The 22,573-nt window shown below is 42.9% G+C and overlaps 1 protein-coding gene across 3 annotated transcripts in view; it reads left to right on the forward strand.

Moving 5' to 3' along the window:
- PCNT (pericentrin) overlaps nt 1-20,707 on the forward strand; it is a 95,785-nt gene extending 75,078 nt beyond the window's left edge. For all 3 annotated transcript variants that reach the window (XM_038749359.1, XM_038749361.1, XM_038749360.1), the window contains 10 exons: nt 523-972; nt 3,477-3,751; nt 4,940-5,042; nt 8,796-8,963; nt 10,479-10,649; nt 11,430-11,662; nt 15,533-15,609; nt 16,170-16,317; nt 19,361-19,488; nt 20,273-20,707. In XM_038749359.1, coding sequence (XP_038605287.1) covers nt 523-972; nt 3,477-3,751; nt 4,940-5,042; nt 8,796-8,963; nt 10,479-10,649; nt 11,430-11,662; nt 15,533-15,609; nt 16,170-16,317; nt 19,361-19,488; nt 20,273-20,316 — 1,797 coding nt within the window. In that variant the 3' untranslated portion in view covers nt 20,317-20,707. The remainder of the gene's footprint in view (nt 1-522; nt 973-3,476; nt 3,752-4,939; nt 5,043-8,795; nt 8,964-10,478; nt 10,650-11,429; nt 11,663-15,532; nt 15,610-16,169; nt 16,318-19,360; nt 19,489-20,272) is intronic.
- Nucleotides 20,708-22,573: the final 1,866 nt, after the last annotated feature.

Below are 22,573 nucleotides of genomic sequence, written 5' to 3' on the forward strand. Positions count from 1 at the left end.
GAAAAAAAAAGTTACTACATTTCACATAACTAACTAAAACTGTATCTCGTACGTAGTTTTTATCAGTATTCACCCCAAATGCCCATCTTCACCTGGAATCCTTTGATTTTTAAAAATTGTGGTGTAAAGTTATGTTTGAATACAATTGAATATTTGTAAAATAACGTCATCAAGTATGTTCTAGCCTTATTGAAATATTTTCCTCTATAATATAATTTAAATAATTTAACCAACCTACTGTGGATAGCTTTTCCAAAGAAATGGGAACATATCAAAGGATATTAATTACTTAAAATTAATACATTTTTGATAAAAGATCATTTGTTTGATCTCAGAATAACAATTATTTATTCTAAGGGCATTTTCTTGAAAAACTGGGACTGTGATTTGCCATTCATTCTCAGAAAGTGTCATTTAAGATTAAATGTCCTGATTTTTTCATATAGCAGGGTTAGAGTGCTCTAGATATCTTTCCTTGATTGCAGAATAACCACTCAAAACGCTTGATTTTGCCCAACACAGGAGTTAAAGACTTCTTTGGATACCCAGCACACTCAGAATAATCAGTTGTCCATTGCTTTAAAGCATGAGCAAATGGCGAAAGAGAACCTTAAAAAAGAACTGCAGATCGAATATTCTCGTTGCGAAGCTTTGCTGTTCCAAGAACGAAACAAACTTTTAGAACTGCAGAAAAGCTTAGAAACAGAAAAGAGTCATTCAGCAGAGCTCTCCGAGGCTTTGAACCACGAACGGATTTTGACCGAACAGCTGAGCAAGAGAGCAAGTGAAACGTGTGCTCTTAAAGAAGCACAGTCCCAGCAGATTTTGGTGCGAAAACTGAAGGAAGAGAAAGCCCGGACGATGGAATTACAAGCAGCGCTCGAAAAAGCGCAGCAGCAAGCCGTCCGTGCCAAGAAAAAGCTGGAGGCCGAGATACAGGTGCACCGCGAAGAAATGAAAAAAGAAAAAGAGGTAGGTAACAAATTCCATTCTGCAAAAGAAGCCTTCCAAAAATAGAAATGGAGCGGAAATTTCCGCTTTTGAGAGAGGGTAAAGCCCTGTTAGATTACAGGCAGAATTGGAAATGTTAGAGACAAAAATTGAAAGGACAAGAAACCACAAAGCAACCACAAGACAGAAAAAACAAGAGGCAGTGGCAGGTTTGGAAAAGAGAAAGAACTGGCAAAATGAAAAACTGGTGAGGCTTTGAATGTCGTGTGGTTGAAGGACACGAATATTCTTTCATTCATTCAGTCGTATTTATTGAGCGCTTACTGTGTGCAGAGCACTGTACTAAGCGTTTGGGAAGCACAAGTCGGCAACACATAGACATGGTCCCTACCCAACAACGGGCTCTCAGTCTAGAAGGGGGAGACAGGCAACGAAACGAAACATGTAGACAGGTGTCAAAACCGTCAGAATAAATAGAATTATTGCTCCAGGCACATCGTTAACAAAATAAATAGAATAGTAAATACGTACAAGTAAAATAAATAGAGTAATAAATCTGTACAACTATATTCAAGTGCTGTGGTGGGGGGAGGAGGTAGGGCGGGGGAGTTGGGGAGAAGGAGAGGAAAAAGGGGGCTCAGTCTGGGAAGACCTCCTGGAAGAGGTGAGCTCTCTTTAGGGCTTTGAAGGGAGGAAGAGAGCTAGTTTGGCGGATGGGCGGAGGGAGGGCATTCCAGGCCGGGGGGAGGACGTGTGCCGGGGGTCGACGGCGGGGCAGGGGAGAATGAGGCACGGTGAGGAGATTAGCGGCAGAGGAGTGGAGGGTGCGGGCTGGGCTGGAGAAGGAGAGAAGGGAGGTGAGGTAGGAGGGGGCGAGGGGATGGACAGCCTTGAAGCCCAGGGTGGGGAGTCTTTGCTTGATTCGTAGGTTGACAGGCAACCAATATTGCTGATTCAGCTCTGATTTATTTTGCCTCTGAGAATGGGAACAGGTCACCCCCAAATCTCTCCTTTTGTTCATCCTTCCTTCTTATGCTTAGGAATTTACCATCTAATAATCTGAGGTTTTCCCCTCTACTCCATGAATTTTCCCTCTTAATCATTATGAACTATACACCCATGTATTTATCCAAACCTCTCTTGAACCTACACGCCTGTGTGGATTTCTGTGATCATTAATTTCACTAATGGGATTTCACCCCTGGGTGGGCAAAGTGTTTCGTTGGTTTCGAGCCCGTCGCCCTGAAACTACAATGGGTATCCTCTCGTCTGGGTGACGTGGGATTCACGTAAACAACTTTACATTTTTGGTTTTTGTTTTTCTCAAACTAACCTAGACCAAATTGTTGTAGCTAATCAAAGATAATCCTGCTAGTTTAGCAGGAATTTGAGCTGACTTTTCTGCTACAAAATTTTCAAAACCAGCTGCTTATAAAAAAAAAAAATACAGTCAGTGATCAATCAGTGGTATTTTGTCAGTGCTAAATATGAGCAGAGCACTGTAATAAGTGCTTGGGAGAGTATAATACATCAATTAGCGGACACATTCCCTGCCCATAGCGAGTTTACAGTCCTCCTCGGATATATTTTCAGTACGTAGTTTGGGTAGAAGACGACAGCAGATGTAGGGAATATTCTTCGGACATGGGCCCGGATACAGTGAAATAGGTTGTTGGAAGGAAGTATTATGTTTCGGGGGCATGTGTCTGTGTGCGTGTCATAATAAATTTTCATTAATGCAGGGATTGTCAAGAATGTTCCCCCTGCTTTCTAGGATAGCTGGCTTAAGTATGAAAGATTATCACTTTACAAGTTCCCATTCTAATGACCTCTTCAGTATTTTTTTTAATCAGGTTTTTGAAATGCTCCATAATTTTGCTGTTTCGACATTCTGGTAGCCCGTGAAAAGTCAAGCTATTTGTACATTCCTCTCTGGTAGTCTTAAGAACGAAGTACTAGCATTAAGTAACGCCTGCCTACGTTGAAAGGGAAAGCAAAATTACATACAGAATCTACAGAATGGTTCAAAAAGCCTGGACAGATTGTAATCTGCAGACCTCTGAGGCCATTCTGGGGTACCTAGGAGTAGAGTGGACTCTAGAGCCTTGCTGAACTGGAGATGGATTTAGTAAAGTTAGTTAGCTAGGATGCTAAGCATTGAGCTAAATCCTGGATGGACGCATAATAATCAGATGAAACGCAGTGCCTATCAAACATAGGGCTCACGGCCCGAGAGGTTGGGAAAACAAGGATCCCATCTCTGTTTTGACGGGAGCACATAAAGGTGAAGTCGTTCAGCAGACCAGTATCGGAGTGAGTGACAGATCTCCCAATTTCCAGTTCCGTGCTGTTTTCCACTAACCTACCCTGCCTCCTTTTTCGGGGGCATTTCTTTCCCCCTTCAGGGGTTTCATATTCACATGCTTCCCTCCCCATCCCTGGCCCCCAGAACAGATCGCCTCATTTTTTTGCGTAGTGCCGTCATTCGCGGCATTTGAGTGATGAGTTTCTTGACTGATTAACAGCGTGAGCTGGAATTGCAGCATCAGAGGGATGAACACAAAATAAAGCAACTCCAGCAGATGCTAGTCAAGTTGGAAGAAAAAGAAAGACACTTTGCCTCAACTAAAAATTGTCCAGAAGCAGCTGTAAAACCTGATTGCAGTGATGACAGCAGTCCTGGATTGGCCTTTTTTCCTGATTCTGAGAGACTTGAAAATCAGCAACTAGAGAAGATACGACAGCAGTTGCTTTACGTTGCGATCCTCCTAACCAACTTTATTAACCAAACCATAGACAGGTAAGAATATAGAACCGTTTCATCACAGATTTGGAATAGTAGTTCAATCGTATTTATACTTTACACAGTGTCCTGCCGTAGTACGCAGTGCTAGGTGGTTGGCTGGCTCTTGTTTGGGAATTAAGGAATAGTCGCCTGCCTCTGGATAAAGTGTGCCGCGGCATTAGAGGAAACGATTTGTGTGCGCACGTACCAAGTGGGGACGGGTAAATACCACAGCCAGAGTTTTCTTGCAAGGTTTTGCAAGAACGCCATCCCCATAGCAGAACAGAACTGGGTTCTTCTCCTTAAAGCGCTACTTAAAACTTCAAAAACCTCTAGAATTTTAAATGGTCCTTAAAAGCAAGGTTCATTACTTCTTTCTGCTGCTGCTGCTGTCGACTTCTGTTCAGCGAACCAAAGCACACAACCATCTTTTCTACTATCTGCACATTCATAAATTTTTTAGACTGTGAGCCCGCTGTTGGGTAGGGACTGTCTCTATATGTTGCCAGTTTGTACTTCCCAAGCGCTTAGTACAGTGCTCTGCACATAGTAAGCGCTTAATAAATACGATTGATGATGATGATGATAAATCAGGATCCGAATAAGTAACTGGCCACCAAGTGTATGCTTCTAAGCCGGTGCCAGTAATGCCGTAAAAATGAAGTATTCTCCAAGTGCCATTTAATGTTTCCATGGCTATGTTTGCCAAGCATTATTGAAGTTTAAAGTTGTCCAAAGAGTTTATGATAGACTTGGAAATAAGCCTGTTCCTCAGAGGGAGGGGAGAGCAGAGACAAAGTAGAGCTGTCTTCTTCGAAGACCCCTGAAGGCCCAGGCTGAAGAGAATGCAGTTGATTATATGTTTAGTTTTCTGGGACTCTGTAGCTTGAGAGTCTGTATATATGTTTGTACATATTTATTACTCTATTTTACTTGTACCTATCTATTCTATTTATTTTATTTTGTTAGTATGTTTGGTTTTGTTCTCTGTCTCCCCCTTCTAGACTGTGAGCCCACTGTTGGGTAGGGACCGTCTCTATATGTCGCCAGCTTGTACTTCCCAAGCGCTTAGTACAGTGCTCTGCACACAGTAAGCGCTCAATAAATACGATTGATTGATTGAGAGTTGTGCGTGTGACAGTCATGGCATGCTTTCAAGACAAATGCAGGCTCTTATTGAAAATGAACACCTTATTTTAACAGAACAATTAACGATTGGTCCACCTCAAATGATAAAGCTGTCTTCTCTTTGTTGCATACCTTAGAGGAACTGAAATCAGAATTGCGTATCTCTTCCACACCTCAAGTAAGTGACTTCTGTTGAACTGGTCTTATTCCACTGCACCTTTGATTCTTGCATGGTCATTTTATTTTGAGTAGTCTTTTAATCTTTTTGTAATTCTGGTTGCATGTAAATACTTTAATCCTGGGTTTGGGGCATTGGTTCCGTGTTTCTGAGATCATGACGGTACCAGCAGGGGCCTCCTAATGGAAGATAATCTTCCAGCCGCGGAGGCTTTTTGCGCGCATTCCTAAAGATGTAAATATACTTCCAAGTTAGTAAATGCTATTTTGTTCATCTTTATTGGATGCCTGTCTTCTCCAGCCCCACGTTAATTTTCTGTGTTGAGGAATATTTGTGTATAGGAGAATGCTTGCATAGATTAGTGCGTGTTTGCCTATCTGTTAGTTATTGGAAGACAGAATGGTTAAAATCAGGGTTAGTGAGCTAGCGTATTAAATATTTTTTTTGTAAACCCCTTAGAGTGTTCTAAACATTTTTGACTGGGGGGTCCCTTATCCACTTTTTAGTGTGAGAGCGCCCTTCATCTTAGAGCAAAATTTGATAGCTCTGTTAAGCCAGCTATTTTGAAGCACATAATGTAATAGATTCACATTTGATTTCCATTAAGCATGAGACATAAATGTTCAGTCTTAAATCAGTATTACAAAGATTATAAAGCCAAGCTGTCGAAAGTAGTCAAAAGTAGCCAGTTCTTTTTTGATGTCTTCCGTGAACTCCTTGGAAATAAGGTGGTTTTACAGCTGTCGTAATTAGCAACACACATTTCTATTTTAACTCTGAAGTCATTCCGCAGGGATGGAAGGCAGGTACCACCTTAGTTTATCACTTTTTAAAGAATTAAAAATTAATATCCAATATGTTTTGATGAAGGGTATGAAGTTGTGTGTACAAGAGAAAATAATCTCCTATTGTAATCAATTTGAATTTTTTGTGTTCACCTGCTGATTTCCTCCGTGGCACACCAGTGAGGTCGGGCCTTCTTTTGGGAACCATTTGCTGAACTTTCCACTTCTTTTCTTCCTCTTTCCTATTGCTGCCTCTCTTTTGGTCATTCCGTTGCTCAGTCTCATCTCCAACAGAAATTGGAAAAGGGAATGGAAAGGAGGTAAAGCTGAAATCACATTATTTTAGCTACTTGTTAGCAACACTGTCAAAAATATTTGAGCGACCAAGTGCAAGTAATCGATTGAAATTCGGAGGTTTCCTTTTGGGGTTTCATTTCTCCCAGGTTTTATTACGGAAAAATGAGAACTGATTGTGGCAATGGCTGCTGGGTCATTCGCAACCGATGCTCTGAGGGAATGATTTTTCATTCGGCAAAAAAAAATTGGAGTTGTAAATTTTTTCTTAGAGCGAAAAATGTTTCAAGCCTCACCTTTATAGTGAAGCTAGAGGTGAATCGAGGTATTGGGCAGAGAAAACATTTCTTTTCCCCCAGTTGGCACTCCCATGTTTGGTAGATGGTGTGGTCATAGGAGGTATTGTACAGCATTGGGAAGGGCTGGAAGTAGGGTGGAATGGATCCTAATTTAGCTCTCAGAAATGCCATTCCAGTTATGGAAATGAATTGGCATGCCAGTTGCCCTTTGGGTTAGCGGGCAACAGCAGCAACTAAGGAAAGACGGTGGATGCCAGCAGGTGAAGCTGGAAAACGGGCTCTGGTCAGAGGCCGTGGAGCTGGTCCAGATTTCCCCCCTTGGAGACCCATGGAGAACGAGCATCTTTTGAGGCGGAGAGGGGGTTGATGACAATGCCACTAAGAGTGCAGGATCATGGCGGTGCCTCCCCATCCACTCCGGCACCCTATGCTGGTCCCTGACCCCCACCCTCAACCTGATTTCCAGGGAAAAAGGCGGCGCCGTGGTGCCCTTCCGCCTCCCTTCTGCCCTTTCCCTCCCTCACTGCCAGCGCTTCTGAAGTGCGAGGGACTGGAGCTCTCTGCCGTATTTGGGAGTCACTGGTCAGATGATCCCAAACTGGATAATCAAAGCATATGGGAATTAATTAGATGCTTTTTGATTTAATAATAATAATAATAATAATAATAATGGCGTTTGTTAAGCGCTTACTCTGTGCCAAGCACTGTTCTAAGCACTGGGGGGGGGGAATACAAGGTAATCAGGTTGTCCCACTTGGGGCACATAGTCTTCATCCCCTTTTTACAGATGAGGGAACTGAGGCACGGAGAAGTGAAGTGACTTGCCCAAAGTCACCCAGCTGACAAGTGGCAGAGCCGGAATTAGAACCCATGACCCCTGACTCCCAAGCCCGGGCTTGTTCCACTGAGCCGCGCTGCTTCTCTGCTTCTCACGACCGGCGTTCACGCTGATGTTAAATAGGTGATTTCTACAATGATGTGAGAATCACCGGGTTCTCTGCACACAGTAAACGCTCAGGAAATGTGGTTGATTGATGGGCGCTCCAGGGAGGAGGAGAGAGGCTTCGGGTTCAAGCAGGAGGGTTTGGTCTGCCCTAAGGCCCTGTGTGAGGAGAACTGTGGGCCCATTCTCCCACCGGGCTGAGGGGAGAGCTGTCCTGGGGGTGCAAGTGGGAGAGGAGCGGGAGAAGGATAATTGCCCTTTTCCCGGGGTTTGTGCTCCTTGCTTAACAGGTTGGAAGGTCTGTGGGCGGCTGTTGCGGTGCCCCGTTCCCCCTCAGCCCCTGACATCATGAGCGCCCCATAAGAATTTCTTTTTTTGTTTGTTCCTTCACTGATACCGGGGTATCAACAGAAATGTTACCATTGTTCATTCTTTAACTTCTTGTACTCAACTTTGACCTTTTCCTCCGTCGCCCTCCCTGCCTCCCATTAGGGAAAGAGCGTGCCATCATCCGCCCATTGCAAACTGTCGAGGATGTGCTCCTTCCACCACCCTCACCCCTTCTGTTGAACTCAGGGCATTGGGCACGTACCGAAGAGCACAAGGCACTCTTTGGGATCATTCCAGGGTTGGGCATCTGGCACGTGCTGGTGATGATTCATCGGAGAAATCACCTGTTTAATATCACAAAATCACTTGGCGTGAATGCCAGTCTGAAATCTAAAAGCATCTAACAGTTATTCCCAGACTCTTTGATTATCCATTGGGGATCATCTGACCAGTGGCTCCCAAATACGGTATCAAGAGATGGGCTGTGGGAGAAAGTTCTGTCATCCAACTGGTGAACCTCCCTGAAATGGAGACCGGCTAAATTGGTCTGTACACAGTACCGCATTTCACACTGTTGACTGAAAAGATTGCTTTTTTATGTGTTAGTGGTAAACTTTCCCGAGAGAATCCTTTCAATCAATCCTATTTATCAAGGATGTGCTTTAAGCTGAAGTTTTCCTCAGATGTCCCCTACTTGGAATAGTCACAGGTGTTCTTTTTTTCTCCCAATTTACCTATTAAGTGCATTTTATTTTGTTAATATGTTTGGTTTTGTTCTCTGTCTCCCCCTTCTAGACTGTGAGCCCACTGTTGGGTAGGGACCGTCTCTATATGTTGCCAAATTGTACTTCCCAAGCGCTTAGTACAGTGCTCTGCACACAGTAAGCGCTCAGTAAATACGATTGATGATGATGATGATGCAGGGCTCTGTACTAAGTGCTTGGGAGAGTACAATAGAAGAGACACATTCCCTACCCACAACGAGCTCTTTCGATACTCAAAGAAGTTTACATATAAACCCAGTACATTGTCGGTGGGAGTAGAGTGCTAGTATAACTCCTGTTTCCCATTTAAATTAATTTGTCTTTCTTCACCTTGAAAGAAAACAGGCCAGGTTCAGGTCAGTCTGGTAGACAGCTTACTGAAAGAAAATGGATCACTCACGAAGACTCTTACAACACTGACCCAGGAGAAAGTACAACTGATCCAAACTGTTCATAAGCTTGAGAAAACACTGAAGCATCATTTGCAGAAGGGCTGTGGACAGATGGTATGTGTTTCAGGTTTTCACGTTTTCCCTTTAATTCTGCCAGGCAAACTATCAAATAGTAAATTTTACTAAGCGCCCAATGTCACTGAGCTAGGCACTAAAGCAATATTGCGTGGTATTGAGCTGAATAAATGACAGCATATCAGTGCAGAGGATAGCAGAAATACTTCTCGGTTCTAAGAGGAGCAAGTCTATTTTTTGAGAGTGACATATTGTGTATTTATGTTATGCTTGTTTTTTATGAAAAAATACAACAAATCCAAATGTATACTTGAAAAGCGCAGAAACTGGTAAAGTACTGGGGAAAATCACAAATGACACTTACGGATGTTCGTCTGATCAAATGAAAGCTAACCAGAGCACTTGGGAGTTTCTAAATATTCATATCTATACCCAGTCAGTTCTTTTCCACCTGTTTCCATTATTATTATTAATATACAGTTATATTAAGAATTAATCTATGTAATATAAATAATTACAAGATAATTTTCCTTTACACCGTTTGGCTAAGAAGCTTTTCAGAAATAAGGAAATGCTTTTCCCACCATGTCCACCTGCTTATGTACAGTGCAGTGTGGTGCCAGAAGAAGTGGTTTTGCATGTGCGTGCAGCTTTGTACTAGGTGTATCTAACCCCAGTCTTTAGGACTGTGACGTTCTTTGGCAACCTTGCCTCTGCTTTATATATAAATATATATAGAGAGAGAGTGTGTGTGTGTTTTTTCTGCCTCCGTTGCCACCCGGAAACACTGTGGCTTGCAGTCAGCTTCCACGTGGTGATTGACACAGAGTGCTGTCCAAGGGCGTACCCACCTACTGCAGAGTTACTCCGCAGGAGTTATTTCGCCGACAGAAAGTCTAGTAGATGCTCTGCATGTCGCAGGCATTCTGAAAATCGGGTTGAGGAGGAAGAGGAGAAGTAGCTCCTAGACAAAAGGGCCCCCGAAAAGCCTGCTTTCTATTCTTACCTTGACCACTCAGCTGCCGCAGCCTCTACTGAACTCCCACAGGAGTGGCCATGGGTAGTGGCCAACAATGGCAGGATCTGCAGGTGAGAGCAGCCAATTTGGAGGAGGTGGTGAAGCCTTGGAAGCAGAGGTAAACCTCTGGCTCTCTCCGTGGGCCTCCAGATCATCCGCCTTCATTGGGTCCCCCTCCCCTTTTCATCTAGGGAGATACATCTTGTCCACATCTAAGTCCCATGATGTCATGCCCTCATGCATCGGGAATTGCTTTATTCATTCATTCAGTTGTATTTATTGAGACCTGTCTGTGTGCAAAGCATTGACTAAAGCTTGGGAGAGTGCAATCTAACAATAAAAGTTTATGCATCTAAATAGATCCAGAATCCAGACACTATCCCTACCTATTTAATGTCACTGTCGTGGAAAAATCTAGTTGCAATGTAGTGAAATCCCGTGCCTCAACCTACTGCGTTTATACTAAAGTCGAGCATAATTAATTTTGACATATTTGATTTCTGTCGACCTTTTGACCTCGTGATTTTTATTTTAAGAGCAAATACATAGATCGTATAGATGGCGGTCCGTCACAGAAGTCTGACAAGAACGCCTGGAAACGACAAAAGATGGCCATACAGAGTTCACTGAAGCATGCTGAGCCTGGACCGATGAAGTCTGTTTTGAGGAATGAACCAGGCCCTACTGTGCGCACTTCTAATATTAAAGTAAGGTCATTAATAGGATGGATAAAAGTGAATGGGGTTTTCGCGAAAAGTGCGTTTCTATTTCCCTCCGGAGTGATGGAAGGCAGCATGGGATGGGGTCTCCTCGGTGATGCGAGGAAGAGCCGGGTCTGGTTCCTGGGGAGGCATCGAAGTTGTCGTGAATAGTAAAAATATTTCTCAGTCAGTTCTGATATTTGAGGTGTCTGTTGGTTGCCATCATCCTTGTTGAAAAAAATGAACTGAAAAAAGACTGACTTTATTTTTTTCTTGGTTGCATTTTACAGTTTGATGTTTCATTCCTGGCAAAGAATAATTTTTGGTCTGTGAACTTTGAAATGATACCTTTCAGGCGTGTTTTCTTTTAAGGAGCAATGCCACAAGTGGTTCGGTAGCTCGGAGTTTTGTTTGGAATTTTTTTTTTTTTTTAAATTTTGAAATGATACCTTTTAGGCGTGTCTTCTTTTAAGGAGCAATGCCACAAGTGGTTCGGTAGTTCGGAGTTTTGTTTGGAATTATTATTATTTTTTTAATTTTGAAATGATACCTTTTAGGCGTGTTTTCTTTTAAGGAGCAATGCCACAAGTGGTTCGGTAGTTCGGAGTTTTGTTTGGAATTATTATTATTTTTTTAATTTTGAAATGATACCTTTTAGGCGTGTCTTCATTTAAGGAGCAATGCCACAAGTGATTCGGTAGTTTGGAGTTCAGTTTGGAATTTTTTTTTTTTTTTTTTAATTAAAGACGTGTCTGCCTCCTGTAACAATTGCCATTTTATTTTTAGGTGGAAAAGTTATATCTACATTTCCTGCGAGCAGAAAGCTTTAGGAAAGCGCTGATATATCAGAAGAGATACCTCTTGCTGCTGATCGGCGGATTCCAGGAATCTGAACAAGAAACGCTTTCAATGATTTCACGTCTGGGCGTGTTTCCCTCTAAAGCAGACCAAAAGGCTGTACCTCCTCGTCCTTTTACAAAGTTCAGAACTGCAGTGAGAGTAGTTATTGCAATACTGAGGTAAAAGCCAAGTGATCAGCCCTAATTGCTCCAAAGTTAGCCTCTACTAAATCTCTGCAAATCAGCGGACTGCCTCTCAATTTTCCGTTTTCTTTATCTCCCAAACCACGTAGTAATATTTCCTTTTTATTCGGAGATGAAAAAAACAAATAGTTTAAAATGGCAAAAAGGAAAGGCTCATGAAAAAGTAAAATTTTATCAGTTATAATTTCCGTTCTGTTAGATTTATAACTATAATATCCATATCGTCATTGTCAATATTTATTGAGCACTTACTATTATTGCTCTTTTATGTGAGCCCACTCGCTTAAAGGCGAATCTTTGAGCCTGAAATGATAGAATGCTATTGTAAAACTGAAATGTCAAATCATGTTAGAGTGAATTGACTTTGGTTCATCTCTATATGTTGCCAATTTGTACTTCCCAAGCGCTTAGTACAGTGCTCTGCACACAGTAAGCGCTCAATAAATACGATTGATTGATTACTATGTGCAGATCGTTTAGCATTTACTAAGCTCATTTAAATTCTGCTTACTTATTAAGGAATGCCTTGGATTTGAAAGTATTTTTATTAGTGAAAGTTAAATTTAAGCCAGCGCAGATTTCTTTTTTTCATGAGCAACTTGAAAAGGGTGGCCTTTTGTAATGAAGCAGTTATTATCTTTTCAGTCTAGAAAAGTGGGTAGGGTTCCTTTTGAATTATTTTTAAAAAATCAAACTATATGATTAACAAAACTTTCCAGCTAGCTGGTACCCAGAGGGAGCAATTTCCTTTTATAAAAAAAATACGTAGTGCAACTTTGGAGCACTAGTAGCTAGAACAATTGAAAATTTTATGAATAACAGAGCTAATTGCAGGTTCACATGTGTTCCAAGCCCTTTCTTTGAGGCTGAAGTTGTTCTAGTGTAAACTTGATGGGTCTGGGGGTTGGTATCCTGAAATGTCTGTAAATCATTCGTCAGCTGAAGGACCTCCGCAACGCTGGATTCGTTTCATGACTGTTTTGTAGTTTTGGGTCCACTGTAGGTTAATTAACTCGTTTGCAGACTCTAGGATAGTTAATTGGTTCACCGACAGAGCCGGAACCGGGCACGCCCTAGGGTTGGCCCAACTTTAGGCTGGTTTTATTTTATTTATTTTATTTTGTTAGTATGTTTGGTTTTGTTCTCTGTCTCCCCCTTTTAGAGTGTGAGCCCACTGTTGGGTAGGGACTGTCTCTATATGTTGCCAATTTGTACTTCCCATGCGCTTAGTACAGTGCTCTGCACATAGTAAGCGCTCAATAAATACGATTGATGATGATGATTTGATGAGAAGCAGCGTGGCTTAGTGGATAGGGCACGGGCCTGGGATTCAGGAGGACTTGGGTCCTAATCGTGGCTCAACCACCTGTCTGCTGCGTGATCTTGGGGAAGTGACTTCACTTCTCCGTGCCTCGGTTGCCCCATCCGTAAAATGGGGGTTAAGACCGTGAGCCCCACGTGGAACACGAACCGTGTCCAGCCTTGATTAGCTTGTATCTACCCCAGCGCTTAGTGCAGTGTCGGGCACATTGTAGGCACTTAACAAATAGGCCATGGGTTCAAATTCCCACTCCGCCAGCGGTCAGCTGGGTGAATTTGGGCAAGTCACTTCACTTCTCTGGCTTCCGTCCCCTTCATTCCACGGAAACTGCGCTCTCAAAGGTCACCAATGACCTCCTGCTTGCCAAATCCAACGGCTCATACTCTGTCCTAATCCTCCTCGACCTCTCAGCTGCCTTTGACACTGTGGACCACCCCCTTCTCCTCAACACGTTATCTGACCTTGGCTTCACAGACTCCGTCCTCTCCTGGTTCTCCTCTTATCTCTCCGGTCGTTCTTTCTCAGTCTCTTTTGCAGGCTCCTCCTCCCCCTCCCATCCTCTTACTGTGGGAGTTCCCCAAGGTTCAGTGCTTGGTCCCCTTCTGTTCTCAATCTACACTCACTCCCTTGGTGACCTCATTCGCTCCCACGGCTTCAACTATCACCTCTACGCTGATGACACCCAGATCTACATCTCTGCCCCTGCTCTCTCCCCCTCCCTCCAGGCTCGCATCTCCTCCTGCCTTCAGGACATCTCCATCTGGATGTCCGCCCGCCACCTAAAGCTCAACATGTCGAAGACTGAGCTCCTTGTCTTCCCTCCCAAACCTTGTCCTCTCCCTGACTTTCCCATCTCTGTTGACGGCACTACCATCCTTCCCGTCTCACAAGCCCGCAACCTTGGTGTCATCCTCGACTCCGCTCTCTCATTCACCCCTCACATCCAAGCCGTCACCAAAACCTGCCGGTCTCAGCTCCGCAACATTGCCAAGATCCGCTCTTTCCTCTCCATCCAAACCGCTACCCTGCTAATTCAAGCTCTCATCCTATCCCGTCTGGACTACTGCACTAGCCTTCTCTCTGATCTCCCATCCTCGTGTCTCTCTCCACTTCAATCCATACTTCATGCTGCTGCCCGGATTATCTTTGTCCAGAAACGCTCTGGACATATCACTCCCCTCCTCAAAAACCTCCAATGGCTACCGATCAATCTGCGCATCAGGCAGAAACTCCTCACCCTGGGCTTCAAGGCTCTCCATCACCTCGCCCCCTCCTACCTCACCTCCCTTCTCTCCTTCTACTGCCCAGCCCGCACCCTCCGCTCCTCCACCACTAATCTCCTCACTGTACCTCGCTCTCGCCTGTCCCGCCATCGACCCCCGGCCCACGTCATCCCCCGGGCCTGGAATGCCCTCCCTCTGCCCATCCGCCAAGCTAGCTCTCTTCCTCCCTTCAAGGCCCTGCTGAGAGCTCACCTCCTCCAGGAGGCCTTCCCAGATTGAGCCCCTTCTTTCCTCTCCCCCTCGTCCCCCTCTCCATCCCCCCGCCTTACCGCCTTCCCCTCCCCACAGCACCTGTATATATGTATATATGGTTGTACATATTTATTACTCTGTTTATTTATTTATTTATTTATTTATTTTACTTGTACATTTCTATCCTACTTATTTTATTTTGTTGGTATGTTTGGTTCTGTTCTCTGTCTCCCCCTTTTGGACTGTGAGCCCACTATCGGGTAGGGACTGTCTCTATGTGATGCCAATTTGTACTTCCCAAGCGCTTAGTACAGTGCTCTGCACATAGTAAGCGCTCAATAAATATGATTGATTGATTGATTGATTGATTGATTCTCTGTGCCTCAGTTACCTCATCTGCATCATCATCATCAATCGTATGTATTGAGCGCTTACTATGTGCAGAGCACTGTACTAAGCGCTTGATCCCCATCTGCAAAATGGGGATTAAGACTGTGAGCCCCCCGTGGGCCAACCTCATCACCTTGTAACCGCCCCAGCGCTTAGAACTTGCTTTGCACATAGTTAAGCGCTTAATAAATGCCATCATTATTATTATTATTAAATATTATTAAAAAAAAAACACAACAAAAACCAAAACTTATTTGGACTTAGGCTAACCTGGAGAACGGACCCCCGTTTAGGATTCCTGTAGCCTTTGAAACTGGAGTGCGACTCGTACATCTGTCCCGGCCTGGTCACGTAATTCATGGAGCAGGAATGGAACCAGATTAGTCTTATTGATAAAGTACTAGTCTTCTCTGGGCTTCAGGAAAAGAGCTGAAACCTTTGATCTTTATTTATTTATGTCTTTATATTAATGTCTGTCTCCCCCTCTGGACTGTGAGCTTGCTGTGGTCAGGGAACCATGTCTGTCTTTTCTTGTATTATACTCTCCAAGGGGCTTATTACAGTGCTCTGCACCCAGTAAGCGCTCAGTGAATGCGATTGAATGAAAGAATAAATGAGTGCACTTCCGTATTTTGTTTTCACCGTACTTTCTAATTGCAGATTAAGATTTTTGGTGAAAAAGTGGCAAGCAGTTGATCGAAAAGGAGTCCTGACTGGAGGTACCGAACTTGACACAGGTCAGGATTGAATTGTTTTCGTTCACTACGTGACTACAAAAGTTTTTAGTCTTCACTGACCTGTAAATACGTTAACACAGGCTTTGTAGAGGCAAAAGGAATCAACAGTTTTGGAATCATTTTGCCAGGGAAAAGGAGTCGGATGGGGGCCACTTTCCATTTATAAGGGGCAAATATTTGTATTTCCCGGGTGGGAAAAAGTGGAACTATACTAAGCGAAAGAGTGGATTTAGGTATTTAAAAGCAAGTATCCACTATAAAGGCGAATCTTTGAGCCTGAAATGAAAGAATGCTATTGTAAAACTGTAATGTCAAATCATGTTAGAGTGAATTGACTTTGGTTCATCAGTCAATTAGGCATTATTGTAAGTTGCCAATGTAAATGATGGAGAAAAGGGCACATGTACTGGTAGGTGATCTGTAGCAGCTGATTTTGAAACTTTCTGGGATTTGATGGCGGTCCAGGCCCACTTCTAGCATCGATCCTTGAGGCTTTGAAAGTAGTTGTATGTTAAAGTTCATTTTCTTTTCCTTTGCATATTTTTCTCAATATCAATTAGTACCTGGAGAAATAGTAGAAATTACAAAACAACCTTTACCTGACGCAAGAGATTCACCTCCCACCCGGGATATTTCCTTAGGCCACACAGCAAATTGCAATCAAGTCACGAAACCACATCCTGCACCCGTAAACCGATTTTGGGAAAGGTTAGTAGTCAATATCATGCAACGTTTGTTTTGTTTTCTTCTCGGAGGGGAATGTGTTTTGAAAAGCAGGCAATAAGAAATTCGTCTTCATTTATTTACAATTCTGAGTGCAGAAAAGGTTCTGTGCACACTGTAATCACTCAGTAAATACTAGTGATTGCTTTTTTGCATTTGGGGAAAGCCTGATGTATAGATAAAGAGCCTGGGTGCAGGTTTTGTGCATGTATTTGGACTCTTCCATTATTGTGGAGGTAGGTGGTGGTAAATAAAGGAGTGAGAATACGTCAAAATAACCGCCTCTTCTGACAGTGATTATAAGCCAAAATGTTCAGAAGCAAAGAACTTAGAAGCACCGGGGGGTACTGGTGTCTCTTTCTCCCAATGAGTTCCTTAAACTAAGCTTGTCGTGGGCAGAGAACCTGTCTACCAACTCTGTTCTGTTGTACTTCTCCCGAGGACTCAGTACAGTGCTCCGCATACAGAAAGCGCTCAATAAATATGACTGATTAATATTAGTTGCGGGTGTGTATTTTGAATTCTGTTTACGCTATTTCTTGGTAATTCAGATCGTTTACTGTGAGGCTAGGCATTTCCTTGCACCACTCCTAAATTAAATACTTTTGATAAAATACTGGGGACACGGACTGGAAAACATCCATTGTAAAAAAACAAACCAACACTGGTTTTTACTACTTTTATGTTTTTTATGTATATACGTTACATGTATATGAAGCAGCATAGTACAGTGGATAGAGCACGGGCCTGCGAGTCAGAAGGTCATAGGTTCTAATCCCGGCTCCGCCACTTATCTGCTGTGTGACTTTGGGCAAGTCATTTAACTTCTCTTTGCCTTGGTTACCTCGTCCATAAATGGGGATTGAGACAGTGAGCCTCACGTGGGACAGGGACTGTGTCCAACCCTATTTGCCTATATCCACCCCAGCGCTTAGCACAGTGCGTGGCACATAGTAAGTGCTTAACAAATACCATTATTATTATTATTACATAAATCAACCGTATTTATTGAGCGCTTACTGTGTGCAGAGCACTGTACTAAGCGCTTGGGAAGTACAAGTTGGCAACATATAGAGACAGTCCCTACCCAACAGTGGGCTCAAAGTCTAAAAGTATATATATATATGTGTGTGTGTGTGTGTGTGTGTGTGTGTGTATATAGTGTATATATATGTGTGTGTGTGTGTGTATATATAGTGTATATATATGTGTGTGTGTGTATATATATATAAAGTATATATAAGTATATATATATAAAGTATATATGAGTATATATATAGGTATAAAATAATTAAAGTGAAATTTGTTAAGCACTTACTGTGTGAAAAAGGATTATGCTGAGGACTGGGGAAGATTCAATACAATTAGATCAGACATAGTCCCTGTGACACATGGGGCTGCCATTCTAAAAGGGAGGGAGAAGAGAAATTTATTCCCCATTTTATAAATGAGGAAATCGAGGAAGAAAAGTTGAACCGACATGCCTAAAGTCACACAGCAGACAGGTGGCAGAGCCAGGATTCATGATTCCCAGTCCTGTGCTCGTCCCTCATCCCACTTGGTCCTCTTCCTTGGTTTTAATACAAGTGGATAGTGTGAGAATAGTGAATATATTAAATTGCCTCAGTGAGTCAATTAGTAGCCTTCACTGTGCTCCTGCTCTGTGCCCAATAGCGTAGGGGAAATAGAGGTAGAAGACATGATCCCTGCTCTCCAGGAGCTCAGTAACGAAGCAGGGAGGCAGACACAGTGCAATTTACAGGTAGGAAGACGAAAGAGTCAAATCCTTGTCGTGAGTGCAAAAATGCCGAAGGGATAGTTGGGAAGAAATGACTTGGGCAGAAATAACAATAATTGGTGGAAGTCTCCCGGAGGAGGTGGGGTTTTAGAAAGACTGAAGAAGGGGAGAGATGAAGTCCAGCAGAAATTCCCGGCATGGGGAACGTGTAAGCCAAAGGGTATGGGAGAGGCAAGAATGAAGCCTGGTGAGAAGTTGAGCTTAGGAAGAACGGTGCATTCCGAGTTAACGTTTAGGGTAGCAGTAAATAATTTTGTTTGGCGAGAACACGAACACTGTAGGTCAGTCCAGCTTGTGAGAAAATAGATTCCTAAAAATATACTCACATCTTTCCCCCCCCCGAGCACTGCCGCGGCTATTTTTATCCTGTTAATGGCTCCCACTGCTTGAACCAAAGGCTGTTTTCCTTCCTTCAACTCAGCATGTGGTCAGATCTCAAGTATATATAGATGTTACAACTAGACATGATTCTGCGGTGATATTCGATGCTCATGAACTACTCGTGAGGCACATTTTTGGGGGGAGAATACCATAGTAACACTTAATCCACTGAAAGAGTTAATATGCCAGTGGGAATTGTTGACCTTGAAGTTAAGTTTCCTCAGCTTTGTGAACATTTGATCTCACAGAATCATTTTTGGTTTTATGAGTGTCCTTTTTTATGGTGTTATGGTGTCAAACACTGCTCTAAGGGCTGGGGTCAGTGCAAGTTAATTAGGTCGGACTCGGTTCCTGTCCCGCATGGGGCTCGCAGTCAAAGAAGGAGGGAGAACAGGTATTTAATCCCCATTTTACAGTCGAGGAGCTGAGGCACAGAATAGTTTAAATGATTCGCCCAAGGTCACACAGCCAGCAATTGGCAAGGCCAGGGTTAAAACCCAAGTCTTCTGATTCCCAGGCCTGTGCTCTTCCCACTAGATCATGCTACTTTATGGAGTATTTTTTAACTTAAAACTTTCATAGTATTTATCCCTTTACATCACAAAGGGTTTTAAGAATCATTTCTGTACATTTCCAGGAATAATCTCGTGAAGGTGTTTGCTTTTTTCTACGGGTAAAACACTAAAACAGTCTAGGGAGTTTGCTGAAACCAGGCTGTGAGATTTGGGGCAGAATCAGAATTAAACCAGTTTCTGAGCCACCGGCCTACCGCTGAGCACACTGAGCTATGTTGTTGATCTTTGACTTTATTCTGATTTTTTTGGTCTGTGGCTTTTTCTTTTTTAAAAGATCTATTTCGCCTCCAAGTCCAGTTTCAGAAAAGTCAGTAGCTTGTTCTCAAGATCCTGAACGTTCATTAACTGAATACATTCATCATTTAGAGATTATCCAGCAGAGATTAGGTGGTGCACAGTCTGGTAAGTCAAGTATATGAAATTGTCAGTTTTCCAAGCAAAGAAGGATAATTGCTGCCTCATTATCCAAAGAGGGAGATGCTTATGCAGCACTTAAATATTTGAATGGTTGACATGGGTTAAAATTCAAGATTTTTCATTGAAACCGTGTTGAAATCAGTACTTGCTCTTGATCAGTTTTGCCGCAGCCTGTTTTTTCGGTCAGGACTGCATGTGAAGTCTCGTTTTAATTTTTGATCAGTTTTTGAATAGTAATTTGCCACAGTATTAGGTAGCAAGATAAAATATCCTCTGCATAGATTTGTTAACTGATACATAGTGACATAATTTAGCCAGTAAAAGGAGGTATCAGCTTATTTATCCATTAATTTATGGTGGTATTTATTACATTGAAAAGATGTTGATTACAATATTTTTTAGGGAAAAAATGGATAGAAATGTTCCCAAAGGCCAGTTCAAGTTATGCGAATTCAGACAGTGAATGCTTTTTTAAAAACCAACTGTTTGGCCTGATTTTTAGCATAGGGAGCCATATTAAATGAGGTCATTACCCTTATTTTTATTTGAAATGATTCTTAAGATGAAGTTTCAGGTTACTAACTTGGAAAGCCCGATACGGTAACCCACTGAAATTGTTACTGTCTGTAATTAAACGAAGTAAACTGGCGTTTGGGTACAGTGCTTTCTGGTAATATCGGATAATTTTTTCATAAATCAAATTTGTTTCTGCCAGCAAGTAAAACTGTACTCAATTGCTAACGTTTCCTGTAACTTTACTTCTATTTAGAGTTCACTTCTAAAAATCCCGCCGCCAAAAGACCAAAAAAATAAGCCAGGCCGGCCGAGTTCCCAAGTGTGGCAGTTCGATCATCTTGATGCAACCCAAGGTTGAAGGACAACAGATTTTTCCGGCAATTACTGAGGCTTTCTATATAATGACATCAGCTTGTGACCACTGTGAATTAAAAGTGCTGGGTTCTCTGCGCAGTGTTGCTGAAGTATAATTTAATGGCTCTGTTTGGTGGATGTTCATTTCCGCTCTTAGGGCAGTGTATATTCTTGTGTGGTGACAGTAAAAGTTAACAGCTAAATCATGCCTTGCCTACACTAGTGTAAACTACAAAATGACTATGTTTATTTTTCTAAAGTGCATAGCTGTATGCCTTGTAAAAACATTAAATCTGAAGTGCCATTGATTTGTGAATGGCCCCTTGGCGATGTATTTCTGCCTTCGTCTTACCATCGGGTTTTCTTTTTAGATGGAATTCTGATATTCCCGACAGAGCGTGGGATCCACTGTGAGTTTAGGGAGTGTCTCGAGGATCTCCCTGAATCCTGATCCTGGCTCAAAAAGAAAGCCGCTTCTCCACCTCACGTTACAGACTTTCCGAACGGTTGCCAGAATCTCCCCCCAACATTTGTCAAGAAGATGCTTGATGAAAACATGTAGTTTCAATAAGGTATTATGTACTTTTTGAGAGCAGAGGAGTGGCCCTTGGGTCTTGGGGGGGAAAAAATGGGTATTGAAACCCTGCTTTTGACCCTCATTTTTTCATAATCAATCATATTTATTGAGCGCTTACTGTGCGCAGAGCGCTTGGGAAGTCCAAGTTGGCAACATATAGAGACGGTCCCTACCCAACAGTGGGCTCCCAGTCTAGAAGACCTTTTAAGCTCCAAATACGCGTTTTATTTTTCATCCTCAAGTGAATAACCCTGCCCTCACCCCTTCTGAAATGCTCCCGTTGACACCTTCCCACGAGTCGTGGTTGTTCTGAACTAAGAGCGTTCAGAGAGTAACGCTGGTGCCAATCTGTCACTAACCACAGAATTATTTTTGGTGTCTGTGTGAATACCTAAAGTCCTTTTTCTTAAACTAAATCAGAACCAGTTCAGAAAGGTGGTGGAATTACTGCTTAAAGTTTTAGGGGGGGAATTGAAGACTCACGGTTACTGAAAGCAAGAGGAAACTCCGTCGTCTCCCTGTGGTACTTGGGGGCTGTGAGGCAGAGGAGGCAGCGTATGAGACTGAGGAAGAGCCAGCAGAGAGGGAAGAGGAGAACTAGATTAATATAATAATAATAATAATAATAATGGTATTTGTTAAGCGCTTACTATGTGCAAAGCACTGTTCTAAGCGCTGGGAGGGGATACAAGGCGATGAGGTTGTCCCATGTCGGGCTCACAGTCTCAATCCCCATTTTTGCCCATTTTGGTGGGCAAAACCAAGGCCTGATTGTTGAGAAGCCAGGTAGCCTAGTGGAAAGAGCACAGGCTTGGGAGTCGGAGGACCTGGGTTTTAATTCTGCCTCCGCCACTTGTCTGCTGTGGGCTTTTGGGGGGGCGGGGGGATTTGTTAAGCACTTAGTACGTGCCAAGCACTGTTCTAAACACAGGGGTGGATACAAGGTAATCAGACTGGACACAATCCCTGGCCCATATGGGACTCACAGTCTTAATCCCCGTTTTCCAGATGGGGTAACTGGGGTATAGAGAAGTTAAGTGACTTGCCCAAGGTCACACAGCAGACAAGAGTGTTTCAAAGAGGAAGGAGTGGTCCAGTGTCAACAGTGGATGAAAGGTTAGGAGGATTAGAGCAGACACCATCAGACTTTTTATTTCTTATTTTTTTTTTATAATGACATTTATTAAGCGCTTACTATGCGCAAAGCTCTGCTGTAAGCACTGGGGAGGCTACAAGGTGATCAGGTTGTCCCACGGGGGGCTCACAGTCTTCATCCCCATTTGACAGATGAGGGAACTGAGGCCCAGAGAAGTGAAGTGACTTGCCCAAAGTCACACAGCTGACGAGTGGCGGAGCCGGGATTTGAACCCATGACCTCTGACTCCAAAGCCCAGGCTCTTTCCACTGAGCCACGCTGCTGCTCTGAAAGGAGGTTATTGGTGACCTCGGGGCAGATCTGGTGAGGCAGAGTAGTCAAAAACCTGATTGGTGTTATTACTCTATTTATTTATTTATTACTCTATTTATTTATTATTACTCTATTTATTTTACTTGTACATATCTATTCTATTTCATTTTGTTAGTATGTTTGGTTTGTTCTCTGTCTCCCCCTTTTAGACTGTG

The sequence above is a fragment of the Tachyglossus aculeatus genome, chromosome 7 (genome assembly GCF_015852505.1).
Source record: "Tachyglossus aculeatus isolate mTacAcu1 chromosome 7, mTacAcu1.pri, whole genome shotgun sequence".
NCBI lineage: Eukaryota > Metazoa > Chordata > Mammalia > Monotremata > Tachyglossidae > Tachyglossus > Tachyglossus aculeatus.